Raw genomic sequence first — 13,479 nt, forward strand, 5'->3', positions numbered from 1 at the left:
TACTTTTAAGACATCTGGCTTTTTAATTCCTGCTCCGCCCCCAAAACAGAAAGCAGGGCTTGGAAGCTGAACCTAGAAGGAAGTCTCCAGCCTCAGTCTGTATCAGCATACCACATTCTCCTGGGAAGGGTGACACTCAACCATGTGCTTGCTGCCAGACTTTGCCAGGCTTGCATGCCAGCCTCCTATTTATGGCCCCTAGTCTGACACCTGCACATACCTTCAAGTACTTTTTATATAACTTCTGTATAATATTAACTCTTGTTCTTCTCATTTGTATGACTGAATGCAGGGGAGAACTGAAGTTTCTAAATGCTACAAGTCAGATACTGTAGTCATGCGTGGTTGTTGGCTCAAATGCACTAGCATGGAGTCAGCCAGGGGACACATTGGCCCTGAAGAAACAGACAAACAAACTACTAATCTTTTATTTGTTTGTTTTGCAGGTTGTTTTTGTAGCCATTTTGCTTCACAGTCACTTGGAGTGCAGGGAGCCTCTCTTGATCCCAATCTTGTCACTCTACATGGGAGCACTTGTCCGGTGTACCACACTATGCCTGGGATACTACAGGAACATACATGATGTCATTCCTGACAGAAGTGGGCCTGAAATGGGGGTATGGCTTAATACGTGGTGATTTTTTTGATTAAATAAACTTGCTTCTTGTGTTATAAGGCTCTATTAAACCACTGTGAATGAAGGGCCTGCTTTCTCCATCCTGCAAGGAAAAAACATCATTTAAACAGGCGTGATGGAAACCATTACAGCTACGGAGCACATGAGGCAGTGCTTTAGGTGCTATTGATGCGCTGTCTACTTAGCATCTCAGTGCTGAGCTCTCTCCTTTCGGTGCTGTGAGGCAGCACAGAATGAACTAAGTGGACGCTTTATTTCACAGGGAAGAATGTCTCAAAACTCCTCATTTTCTCTGAATGTTACATTGGCTTTCACGTTCCTTTGTCTAGTAGCCAGAACAAGTTATGCAGATACCTTATGCATTATTTATTGAGATCCATGACACAGTTTTTTGAATCAGTCTTACTGTAGATGAAATATACTTTTCAAAATATATTTTGAATCAATATTTCTATAGGTGAAAAGGAGGAAATATTTTAGCCTTCTGCTATTGAAGCATATTGAAATGAATGTACCAAACTGATGGTGGGTGGGAAAAGGAGAAATGCTTTCCATGTGCTTTTGATTCAGTTCAACTTATTTCTTTCTGAAGCCATTTATTTATTTATTTATTTTTGTTTGTTTGTTTGTTTTCTCGTGTTGCAGGGAGAGGCTACAATAAGGAAGATGCTGAGCTTCTGGTGGCCTTTGGCATTAATTTTGGCAACTCAGCGAATAAGTAGGCCCATTGTCAACCTTTTTGTCTCCCGGGACCTAGGTGGCAGTTCTTCGGCCACAGAGGTGAGAAAGTCAGTGCTCCCCATTTCTGAAAATGATCATTTACATGGAGTTGCCTCTGTGTTTCTCTTCTCAGCCATACTGGCAAGAAAAAAAATGTCCTAAATAAATTGCTTTTTAGTTATTTCTTTATCCTTAGAAGAAGATTGTTCAGAGTCTTAACATGGGCATTTCTACCAGGCATCTCACCCTTAACAAGACCGGTAGATTTTTTTCACTGAACAGTTCTGGCATCCCATGATTTCAAGCTCTACATATGGGTATGTGCTGGAGCATTCAAATCCCAGAGAACTGTTCCCAGAAGCCGAAAAAGATTTACGGCTATGCAAATAGATGTGAAACAATACTGCTGTTAGAATCCAGTGCATTACACAGAATAGGGCAGAAAACATGAGGAAGCACATAAAGAACATCTGTCTCTTGACTGGGATATGCAGTGTACCTTGTTTCTCTGGAGGATATTCAGCTGTAACATGTGGTCTCCTACAGCTGATGGTAGCAGGACTTCTGTTTGTAATGCAAAGCCTTCACCAAATGCTCATCAGGAGCTGACCTATTCTCTTAAGAAGTCTGAGGGACCCTTGCTGCCAGTTTTAGTGGGATGAGGTGTAGATCCACATAGCCATTAGCAAATCTCTCACCTTTTCTCTACGAAAAACAAAGCCATAAGATACTAAATGAAAAGGAAAATTGAAATTGCTGATGCCTAACAAATATTTTCTCAGCAATGCTAATAATTTGTTATATATGATACCACATATTTCACTCACTCAAAAGTTACCAGTGACTACAGCAACTGTGGAGGGAAAATTTAGGAAACCTAGCACTTCGACATGTGTAAATCAGGGATTAGTCTATGTGTTAAGTAGCAGTCTTGGTACAAGGGGAGGCAGAGCAGGTTAGCAGAGATTAATTGTGCATTTCTTGTTGATATCTGACTTTAGATGCATCATGTTTCATGACTAGCCTGTTGCACTTTGTTGCTATTAGGCTGTCTCCAGATACATGTCATGTATCACCAACATGTCAGATACATGTTGGTGATTTGCTGGTCTTTATACACTAATTGCCACATTTCAGCTTTCCCTGATTTATAAACTAATTGCCTCTGAAAAAGGAGGTGCTGGCAACACAGATAACATCAGTGTCTGGAACATCACTATAGACAGGAGTTTTATAGTTCTCCTGTTCAATGCTGTCAGCAAATTTCAGTGTGTCCAGGATGTGCCTTTGAAGAGCTGGGCTGTAGCATCTTCATGAGGACAGCAAGTCCACTTGCATTGACCTACTCCCACAGGTCCTGTTCAGACTGCCAGCACAATTATGGTGATTTTTTTTGGTGTTGATTTTCATGGGGAGTTTTCTTCCCCGTGTCAAATACTTCTGTTCTAGACATTTAGAAAAACTTTTGTGGATGTAGTTTGGGATTCCATCAATCAGTGAAAATTACAAGAAGAATGATCAGTGTTAAAAACTCAGTAACTTAATCCAAGTGGAATTTAGCATACCAAATTAGATGGTGAATTATTGTTTTCTTTAATGGTTACTGCATCTACACAGTCTTATTGGACTTCACCATGTAAATAAATGAAACTTCAGTATCTTTCATATTCTTCTTTTATTTATTCCTCATTTTAATCTCATTAGCTTTCATATAGATAGAAATTCTGATGAAAATAGAGCAATAAGGAGGGGAAATTGCATTTTAAAAGGGTACAGTTTTAAAATTCCAATTTATTTTCTTTGAACCAATTACTCTTTCAAGTTTCATTAAACATCATTTACAGTAGAAGGTTAGCAGAGAATATCTTTCCCCCTCTATTCCGGTTCACTCTGTAGATTTGACTGTTTTTTTCCCATGCTGTTTTTTTTAAACAACACAGGGTGCAAATTAACTTGTTGCATGAATATATGGACTTTTTAATGTCTGATGTATCTCTTGTCTGTACTTGTGAAAATGCAAAAGGGACCTAGTTTAACTTGCAGATAGTGAGTTGTTTCTCATGATCAAAATGGTCATCTGGATTTGATTTTGTCTGTTTTTTGCTTTTAATTGATTAGCACCAAAGTTGGGAGAGTGTTTTTGTTTTTCTTATAAGTGCCTCCAACCCCACAGCAGTCAGTTTGAAACCCATCATCAGTCAGCCACAGAGACCTACTGCTTTAGAATCAGTCATACTTAAAGCATTTTACATACAAATAACCAAGTGAAATGTATCTAAGTTTATGAAATATGATGAAGGGCTCTTAGAATATGAGCCATAACGCATTCTGCTGCTCAGGTGTCTCTAGATAAAATAACCTGGGAGAAATGTGGGAGGGAGGTGTTCAGCAGAACGAGGGGCGCACACCAACTGAAGGTAGCTATCATCCCAGAGTATCAGCATGACAGTGAAATGGCAAAGCTGAGTAATACAGCTCTATTGCATGATATATTTCCTAAGCTTCAAGTGCCTAGCAGAATGATGGCTGCTCTGACAGTGGTCCTGAAGCAAAGAGCTTCCAGTTTCCTGCATCGTTTCTCATTGCATCAAGGTCCATGTGGCAGTATTCATGGAAAATGGCATACTGCGTTAGTTTAACTGTTCTGTTCAAAGATTTGAAGTTTGTGTTTCCTTGTAATTTTTCATAGGCAGTGGCAATTCTGACAGCTACCTATCCTGTGGGACACATGCCGTACGGCTGGCTGACAGAAATTAGAGCAGTATACCCAGCTTTTGACAAGGTGAGTGCCCATGTTAGGAGTGTAGTAAATACCACTAGTGTGATTTCACATCCATGATCCTCCTCTTTCTCTCTGTTACAACATTTCAATCTGAGGGAAGCTTCAGTGATATCAGAGGAATTTCTGCCAAACAAATATGAAGAAAGATAGTTCATGTCTCTGTAAATATGTGTAATAGCTTCTTTAAAAAAAAAATAGAACAACCAAAGATTAAATAGGGCTGTACTAATGGTCATCTATAGTTTTGTTTCTCTCTACTTTTGTCTTTGATACCTATTGTTCCTTGTCCCATTGATAAGGTTTTCTTAAAATCCTAGTTTAAATGAATTATTTTTTCAGTGGCTTCAAGCTGTTGTCTAATTTATGATTTTAACTTTAACTCTGTGTTGCAAGGTATTAAGCTACCTTTTGAATAGACAGTTGCTATTGTTTTAAGGATTTAAAAAAAATCCTCACTTACTGTGACATAGCTTCATAGCTAATGAAATGAGGTCTCACAAAGAGTACAAAATGAAAGAGCTTGTGTCTTTGCTCCGGAGACAGCCTGTTATTCAGATTCTGCATTATCTGTGACATGGGTTTGGGTTCTTTTGCTTATATTAATATTTAACAAAAGGTTATTTCTTCCAATAACAGTAAACACAGATAATGTCTAATTTTAGAAGTATTTACTTAGCTGACCAAGTCTATGAAGATTTTTGTTGCCAAATCATGTAATTACATAAGAATGCAAGGACTGCTTCTGGAATTGTGTGCCGAGTAAAAATATAACCAAAGTTAATTTTGTTTAGACTCTGTTTTGCTCAGTTTTCAAATTGGTACTCACTAGCCCATATGTTGTCTGAAGAACAGTGATGTCCTATGATAGTCTAGTTCAAATGTCAAATGCTATCTTCCCTCCTTCTCTTTATTTACCAATTAGTTATGTCAACCGAACTTTCTGGTTCCAAATATTAATGAAAAAATAATGTTCGCTTGCTCAGGAATATACTTAGCTGAAGCAAGACCGTTTTGATTTGATCCACAGTACTTCCAAGGAAAATTTAAAATAAAATAAAAAAGTCGCATCAGTCATAACTTCCTAACTTGCCTGTATACAGCTGAATTGACATCTCAGATACAAGACAACACAGAGACCTTCTCAGAGGTCATGCTGCTGAAAAGAAACTGCAGAATGCTGAATTAATAGACTGCAAGGTAAAAATGGGTTGGAACAGGAAACACAGCTGCTAACCACATGTGTTAAGAGCTACAATCAAGTGCATATCTCTTTCAAACTACGGCCTTGTGAAATTAACAGTAATTAAGAGACTTAAATCCAGGTCTCACTTACCTGTGAGAATGCACTACTGACTTAGATGGTGACAGGATTAGACCGTTATTTGTCTGCTCTGGAGGAATAAATGTGAGGAAGAAAAGGTTAGGATAAGGCACAGATAGGTGCCAGTGATCTAATTGCCAAAAATGTATGGAATAGTGATTTTAGTTGCATGTTTCAAGAATAACTTGGCTTAAAATGTGCTAACTGCAGTAGCAACTGTATAAAGGGTATCTCTTTCTGGCAGTCACTTGTGCCTTTCAGACAATAAATACCAGACCAGAAACAGTGCTTTTTCTAGATTGCTGTGAGAAGCGTTTCACACCTGGTCACACATCATTCACGTGTCGCTAGGCCTTTCACAAGCTTTGTTTCCTTAAGCTAAGCTTTGCTCAGAGATAGAACCTCCTTTTATTTTCAGCCTTCATAAAACCTGTTTTGATTCTCAGATGTTGAAACAGTTTGCATGTGTGTGAACATTTTCTTTTGTCAGTCACTCAGAAAACTGGTAATGCAGATGGCCATCAGAGGCACACTGAATTGCCTTAACAGACCGATGGGATTTGGGATCCAGAAAGTATGCCCTTCTTCAATGCCTATACTGGACAAGTGAGATTCTTGTCTTCAAAGGGAAATTCACTTTTAAATTCACATTTGTAAGACATCACATTTGTACAAGAGATTCTGAGTCATGCTTCAGTGTTTTATGCAACTCTCTGTCCAGGGCAACCTCACGGCCTGGTAGTGGCCCTCAGTTTAAGGGTACTCCTGATTTGCTAAACGAAACAGGAATGCTCTAGTTCTGCACTCTGTTTGCTATTTTATGTAGTGATAATGCCATTATTCTTAAAGGACTGTGCCACTTGTTTCAGAGCGAACAGTTGACTGACTATGAGAGGACTTGTGAACGCTATTGAACTGATGAATAGATGGGAATTCTTTACTCTATAATCTGCATGGTGTTTTGTTTCAATAACTAAGCAGCGTGCAAGAGATGGGAATAAAGAGTATGTGGTTAAGAGTTAGGGTGAAGGGCAGAGCCAAACAAGGACAGTGTTAGAAGCAGCAAGATAGAAACGAATGAGAGCTCTTTCTCCTTCATCACAGCCTTTTTACATGCTTGGATTGAGATGTGCCTTTTTTTCCTGTCATTTTAGCCTTATGAGAAAGTTGAGCTATGCAGCAGTTTGTTTAAACCTTGATGCATGAAGTAAGCAAGGCCCATCCTCATTTACATAAAGCTAACAGTAAAACAGTATTTCTTCAAAAACACAAGAAATAATCATATAGTAATAAAAAAAATGTTTACAGAAAGTTTTATTAACTTGTTCCCAAAAAGGGAAGACTTGGAAGTAGCTTCCTTCTAAGTTGGCTTGCCTCTATGCAAAGGTCAAGCATTTTCATGCACCGAAGCTTCCAAGCAGGTTTTTAGTTGAGATGGTAAAGCTGTCATGTGCCATCAGTGCACTGATCACTAAATAGCTTTACGTTTTGAAGTTCCATCAACTACTCAGATGTGTATGAAATGGTGTACCATTCACAGAGCTTATGTTCATTTTGTCCATTCCCAAGATGTGTTTGTGCAAGTTCCTATTTCTCTTACAATTAACTTTAGTAATGTAAGATGACCATGTGTCAGGTACTGCTGTTCTACTTGAGCTACATTAAGGATGAATAAATGTGGTACTACATCTCATAGTACCATTCTTACCAGTTTGGTCACGGCCAGGTGTGTCTCAAACATCCCTGGGATAAATGCAGGTACATGACCCAACACCCTATTGCTATAGGGCTCCTAATGGTGCCCTGCTTTTGATATCCTTTCCTTTTCTTTCACAGACCATCTGGTTTGTGTTAGTGTGTTCTCTGAGGGTAATTTTAAATCTTCAGCTTCATTTGGTACATTAGACATTTGGAGAAGGGTCTTTGTTGTTTTAAGTAAAACTTCGCTGCCATGAGTACAGGGCTCATGTTCAAGGTGGAACATCTAATAGTCCTAATTATGTTCTGTTCATTAAACTACATTAACAGAGCCAGCTGTTCCAGAAGCTTTGTTTATATTACCTGCTTGGCTAATTGGATCAGTAAGGGTGTTTACATGTGTATATGGATTTGGTACCACTCTGTGGTAAAAGAGAATGAAATCCTATTTTTCCTGTGAAAACATGCTACAGACTTTAAGGTTAAAAAAATCACATGGTGTTTCCTTAGAAAGAGTTACAGTTCTTTTCCAAAGCTGAATTTGTTAAATAGGACTTACTCCTTAGAAAACTAGGGAGATTACTCAGCCATCAGTGACCATAGGAGGAGTTACCATCAGTTTAAGCAGAAAATATTTACTCAGAAAGCTCTGGATGAAAAAGCAAACAAGCAAAGAAAGACGTGTATACACACAGACAGTCAGATACAACAGAATGACCCTGGTGCTGTCAGCTTCCCAGTAGTCTGGAGCCACACTAATGCTTGTTATCTCTTTCTCTCACCGTAGAATAACCCCAGCAATAAACTGGTGAACACCAACAGCACTGTCACAGCGACACATATCAAGAAGTTCACTTTTGTTTGCATGGCTTTGTCCTTAACGGTAAGAAACCTTTGTTCCAACTGTCTGTCTTTCATATAAACCAGGAAATTATCTCCTATATCTAATGATAAAAGCACTAGCAGTTCAAGAAAGGTGAGTTTTCTGATGAAGTCTGTTGCTTTTATCTGGGGAAGGGTATGTGATCATAATACTCAAGTACTAAGAAAATCATTTGTCATTAACTCAGAGTAGGTATCTTATGGGCTAGAGATATTTTGTTTAATTCCTCTCACTATTTTTCATTTCACGTCAGCCTCCATATGCAAAGAGATACTAGAGATCTGCTTTTCTTTTTGCTTTTCTCTATTGAACAAAACTTCTGATAAATGGCTCATCAGGAAAATGAAAAAATGCATTTGTCTCTTGAGAAATGGCATGAAAGCCTGTCCCCTGGCATCCGTAATTGGCTGTGAATAATGGGAAGGGCAGCATATGTTGAAACTACTGTAGCCATTCCCTGCTGTCTCACAGGGCACTAGTCTTCCACGCTAGGGCTGCTTTCATGCAAGCTGGTTTTGTTTACTCTCAAAATGAGCTAACAAGGGCAATCTCAGAGATGGTGCTGACTCTGTCAAAAGGATCTAAAGTCATATCTAAGCTGGGCAGAATTGCAAGAACTGATGTCTGAGTTCTGTAGTCTGCTAGGTTTGTGTGGGTGATTATACTCCATCCAGAGAGATCAATTCTGATATTTCAGTTAGAAGTACCTACTCTAACATTAAAAAAAAGTGTAAAGGGAAATTGATTCTGTAACCATAACTCAAGGCCTGAATACTATGGGGAATATTTATAATCCTTTTCGTTTTAGTCCTCCTTTAAAACTTCCATTCAATTTTCATTGCTTTATAACAAGCAAGTTGAAAATAACCAAACATTTTAAAATTACTACAGTAATTATCACAGTTTTTGTTTTGTTGTTTTGTTTTAATCTATCCAATTTGGGTCATACAAATTAAACTGTGGTATCCTATGAATAGGGTCTGTCAGGTGCTATGTACCATGTATGTGCAGAATTAGAGGTAGGAAATCAGAGGCTTTTTTTTGTTTTGTTTTGTTTTTGTTTAATTCATCTGTGAAGTCTGTAGTTGGGCACAGGTACAGCAGAATGCTGAACTGCTGCATATGCTCTGAGAGTGCCAGCTGAAATCAGCGCCTGCTGCCAGTTTGTTGGAGATTGCTGTGGAATTCGAGAGGAAGGAAAATCACATGAGATGACTATTGAGTTTTGCTCTGAAGGAGGATCAGAGTGATGTTTTTTCCATGTTAAATGAGAAGTAATGCAGATACAAATATGTGCAGACCACAAGCCTGGGTTGTGTTTAGGCCTCAGGATGACATTTTGATGAATCTGCAGCATTTCCAAATGATCAGCTTGTGCATAGTCACATAGTACATCTTTAAGAAAACTGTTTCTGCACAAGTCTAGTAACAAATGGGTAGTTGTGGAAGAAAAACCACACAGGGTGTGTGAGTGAGTATAACAGCAAATAATGGAGCAGATGATAGCATAGTAATGCAAGGATAGATTTACATTAGTACTGGGACCTAGTAAAGCCATCACCTTCCCTCTTTGCTTGGACTTGTGTACCTCTGTCCATGACAGAGATTTCAGATCTGTGCATGGTGTCCTAGGAAGTCCTGATCTGCTTCCTGTCAGGGCACCATGGATCTAGGCTGTCAGGGGCATCAGGGTCTCCCTGGGTAGCCCAGTGCCCAACCAGAACGAGGGCATTGGGGGCACTGGGACAGCTGCAGCCTTGGGCATGGGGCACCTCCATGGGGCTGGGACCAGGCTGAGGCCAGGCCCATAGGCACAGGCATGGGCCCAGCTGGGCAGGGGCCATGGCCGGGCAGGACAGGGCTGTGGAGAGTTGCATCCCGACCCTGCTGCGGCCTCACTGGGGCAGGTGGCCCTGGGGCTGCTGTGGGAGCCTGGGCCTTGGCAGGTTCAGATGGGGCTGGTGGGCAGTGCCCATTTCATAGTTGAAATTAAGTAACTCAATCCATCAGTAGCTGAATTCAGAGATTTCTTCTGTCCTTTATTTCCTATAAGCTTCCCCAGCCAGCTACAGCTGGCCCCCATCAAACACAGGATGGCATGAGCCAATATGGCATCTTTGTCCATTTCCTAGAGTTAAGCTTGACTCTTTTTTCACCTAGCTTAGAAAGCAATAGCTCTGGCTCTAACTTGCATTTCCTACAGCATGTAATGGACAAAGGCATATTTCTCCACTGAACTGGGCATTGTCTGAAGATTTCCTGGAGCTATTGTGTCATCTCCCATCACACACCTTGAGGTTTTCTCTTGTTGGTGGCCAAAGTTGTGTTCTCTACAGCTGGAGCCTCCCTGGAAATCAGTTAGTATTTCCAGAGATCACAAAGGGGAAAGCTTTCCTCTATATATTTTTTTTTTTTCTGAGAATGCTACTTCAATCTCAAAGCCTTCTCTGAACTGATGGGTTTCTTAACCCTTATGGGCACTTAACATACTTGACTTCTGGTAGGTCATGAGCTTCTCACGTTACCAGCACCTCTCTGTGCAGAATAATTTTTAATCACAACTGTTAGGTTTTTGTATGACTTCACAGGATATTTTTTCAAAAGCTCTCCGTATTACTCTCAAGGGTGGTTCTTTCTTAAGCTTATCCTGAGAGATTCATCTGCACTGAAATTCCAGAAGTGCTGTTGAGGTCCCAAGATTTTTCTGTCCTGTCTATTTTTGCATAGTAGTGACAGATTCATAGGATTACTTGTCAGTGGACAGAGGGGAAAAGTAGACACAGGAGCTCTAAACACTTTGGTTCAGGAGCCGGGACTTGCATCATAGAATCATAGAAATGCTTCATTGCACAACCTCTGTGGAAGTTGGTACGACTCAAGTTATGTGCTGTAGGTTGTGAGGAACTGGACTTCAAATTTCTTTCTGTTACAACTGGATCAGATGACCACCATAGCTGAGCTCCCATGACCATCAGTGATTACTTTGTTTTCCTGAAGAGGCTCTATTGCAATGGACAGCAGTCAGACTAGTGGCATCACTGTTAATAACATCCTGTTGGTCAGGATGAGAGGGAAAGTGGGAAACAGTCATCCAGACTGGCCAAGAGATGAAAACAAGAGTGATACTTTGACTTGTCATATGAATCCATTCTTCAGTGGATGATCTATAGAAGGATTCCAGAAGATGAATAGATAAAAGGATAGTAATCAAACTTTTAATGTGAGCAGCAGTCATGCAGTGTAAAACCCTGGGAAACCTCCCAGTCATTGGAGACCTGCTATTTTGTAGACTCCAAACCTACTACAGCAGATGCATTATTTGACCCTTGATGGTGACAATATTTGTCCAGAAAGAAGAAAATATGCATAGTTCTGTTAAGAAACATAACTTTGTTGTTTGTTTGTTTGTTTTTATTAAATCTTCATAGGATATGAAAGGCTACACTTGAGCCTAGCCAAGCTGACTGGGCAGTGTGCAAATGTGTTCTGCTGAGTGTGATCATATGTACTGTCTTGTGATTTCGAAGTGTCAGGCTGGTATTAAAAGTGCTTTTTCAAAAAAATGGAAAATAGCTGTATTGCTTAGTGAAAAAATTCTAGATAAGCCATTTTATTTAAAGGCTGGAAATAGAAGTAATTGGACTTCCAATATGTAAGAGAGCTGATATGATTAGTCATATTGATGTGGTTTTGGTTGTAAGCACGCAGTGACTCCTTCCAATAGTCATATTTTGTGCAGCTATGACATTGAATGTAAAATTTATATAGCAGATGGGAGGGACTCAGCTGAAGAATTTTGCTCATACAGTTAAGTGGTTGGTTCTTATTTTAGAAGATAAAATATGCTTCATAATTTACTCACCACGTGCCATTATTTATTATTTCATTGTCATAAGACACTTCAGGCAAAAATGCCTCTTTCTGTATTTGAGCTATTGCTCCAAATACCAGTCTTACTGCCATTGCTAGATAAGGCTGTTGAAGAGCTGAACATTTTGATTCAGTGATTGACCTATTTAGATGACCCTAGGCATCAGCTCTGAGGTCATTGTAGAATTGTAAACTAAGTGAAGACACGGACCCCTGATAATGAACACTGGTGCACTTGTACCACACATCCTTCAGTTGTAGGATGTGTCAGCCTCAGTACAGTCAGAAATCCCCAGATATTTTTTCCAAGTGGTAAATTATTGCACTTCTCCACTGCAGTAAAGCTTTGCTCTGTCAGAGAGAGCATTCTCTTGTGAGATGTGTGTAGAGGGGGCTATGTGACAAGTGAGCTATTTAAAGCAACCCTGACTTACACAGCAGTAGTAACAGCAAATGGACTAGTCTTCAGCAAGGGTTTTTCTCAGAATAGCAACAGTATGGTTCCTATATGGCAGCTGCATGGTTCCCATTAACTAAGACATACTGCCAGTTGCATCTTTACATTCTTGAGCACTTTATGGGTTTTTTACCTCATTTTTTTCCTTACCAATATTACAGGCTTAAGGTGCCAAGGGTGGCATGCTGTGCACACCATGCCACGTTCATCTGTCTGTCACCAAATTAATGCACAGCAGGAGAGCTGAGCAGTATCAGTTTTAACGTTTGTTTTATTAGGAACAGCTCAAAGCTCTTTACAGCTTTAAGTATAATAGCACCAGTGCTATTATAAAAATGATGTCGGTGCTGCTTCAAATTTTTTTATGCGGACGCAGATAGGGACAAACAGGGAAAACAGTAGATTATGTGAATAACAAGGGTGAGTAAGGGGAGAAGCTAATTGCATAAAAACTCCGTAGTATGTTTAATTAGCAGGCACCACTTAAGAAACACAATTCCGATGTTTAAGCTTGACCTTTGGTTCTTCATTCCATTTTGTTCTAGGAGGCTAAAAGATAGAGGGAGAAAGTTTTCGGATTTACACACATATATGTATTGTGTTTTATGCAAAGCTTACACATTTCAGATTTACGTGCTATAAGTCACAGACTAACAAAACTATTAAATCTATTTTTTATTTTGGAAAAAATTGCCATGAAGTTTCAATTAACATGAAGGCTCAGGCACTTAAGCTGTACAAATTGATATGCAGCAGTTGAGTCATGACAACCAAATTCAAATGATAGGTAACCTGCATTAGATTTAAATTGTGATGGAAGTTTAAATTTAGTATACTTAGGAGCAAACAGCTGGGTTATTGGCTCATATGCTTGGGCCTGAGAGCTGAAGATGTGTGTATCAATATATATCAGGATGTCACCTTTTGTTTGAACAGCCAGGTTTGTTCATACTTGAGGAGTCTAATAATAGCTTTAAAATGTAATACTTTCAGTATTACATTCTACATCATACACTAGGCCACCTTTTTTGTATTCTAGAATAAAATATTCCATTAATTTTGTAAAAAACATAACATTTAGATTCATATCTGAGATTAGTCTTTTGACAGG

General features: G+C 39.3%; 1 protein-coding gene across 1 annotated transcript in view; it reads left to right on the forward strand.

Moving 5' to 3' along the window:
* ANKH (ANKH inorganic pyrophosphate transport regulator) overlaps positions 1-13,479 on the forward strand; it is a 99,520-nt gene that overhangs the window by 69,736 nt on the left and 16,305 nt on the right. Inside the window, exons 5-8 of the mRNA XM_027451625.3 lie at positions 447-617; positions 1,283-1,417; positions 4,047-4,139; positions 7,946-8,041. Coding sequence (XP_027307426.1) covers positions 447-617; positions 1,283-1,417; positions 4,047-4,139; positions 7,946-8,041 — 495 coding nt within the window. The remainder of the gene's footprint in view (positions 1-446; positions 618-1,282; positions 1,418-4,046; positions 4,140-7,945; positions 8,042-13,479) is intronic.

This window comes from Anas platyrhynchos, chromosome 2 (assembly GCF_047663525.1).
Source record: "Anas platyrhynchos isolate ZD024472 breed Pekin duck chromosome 2, IASCAAS_PekinDuck_T2T, whole genome shotgun sequence".
In the NCBI taxonomy this organism is placed as follows: Eukaryota; Metazoa; Chordata; class Aves; order Anseriformes; family Anatidae; genus Anas; species Anas platyrhynchos.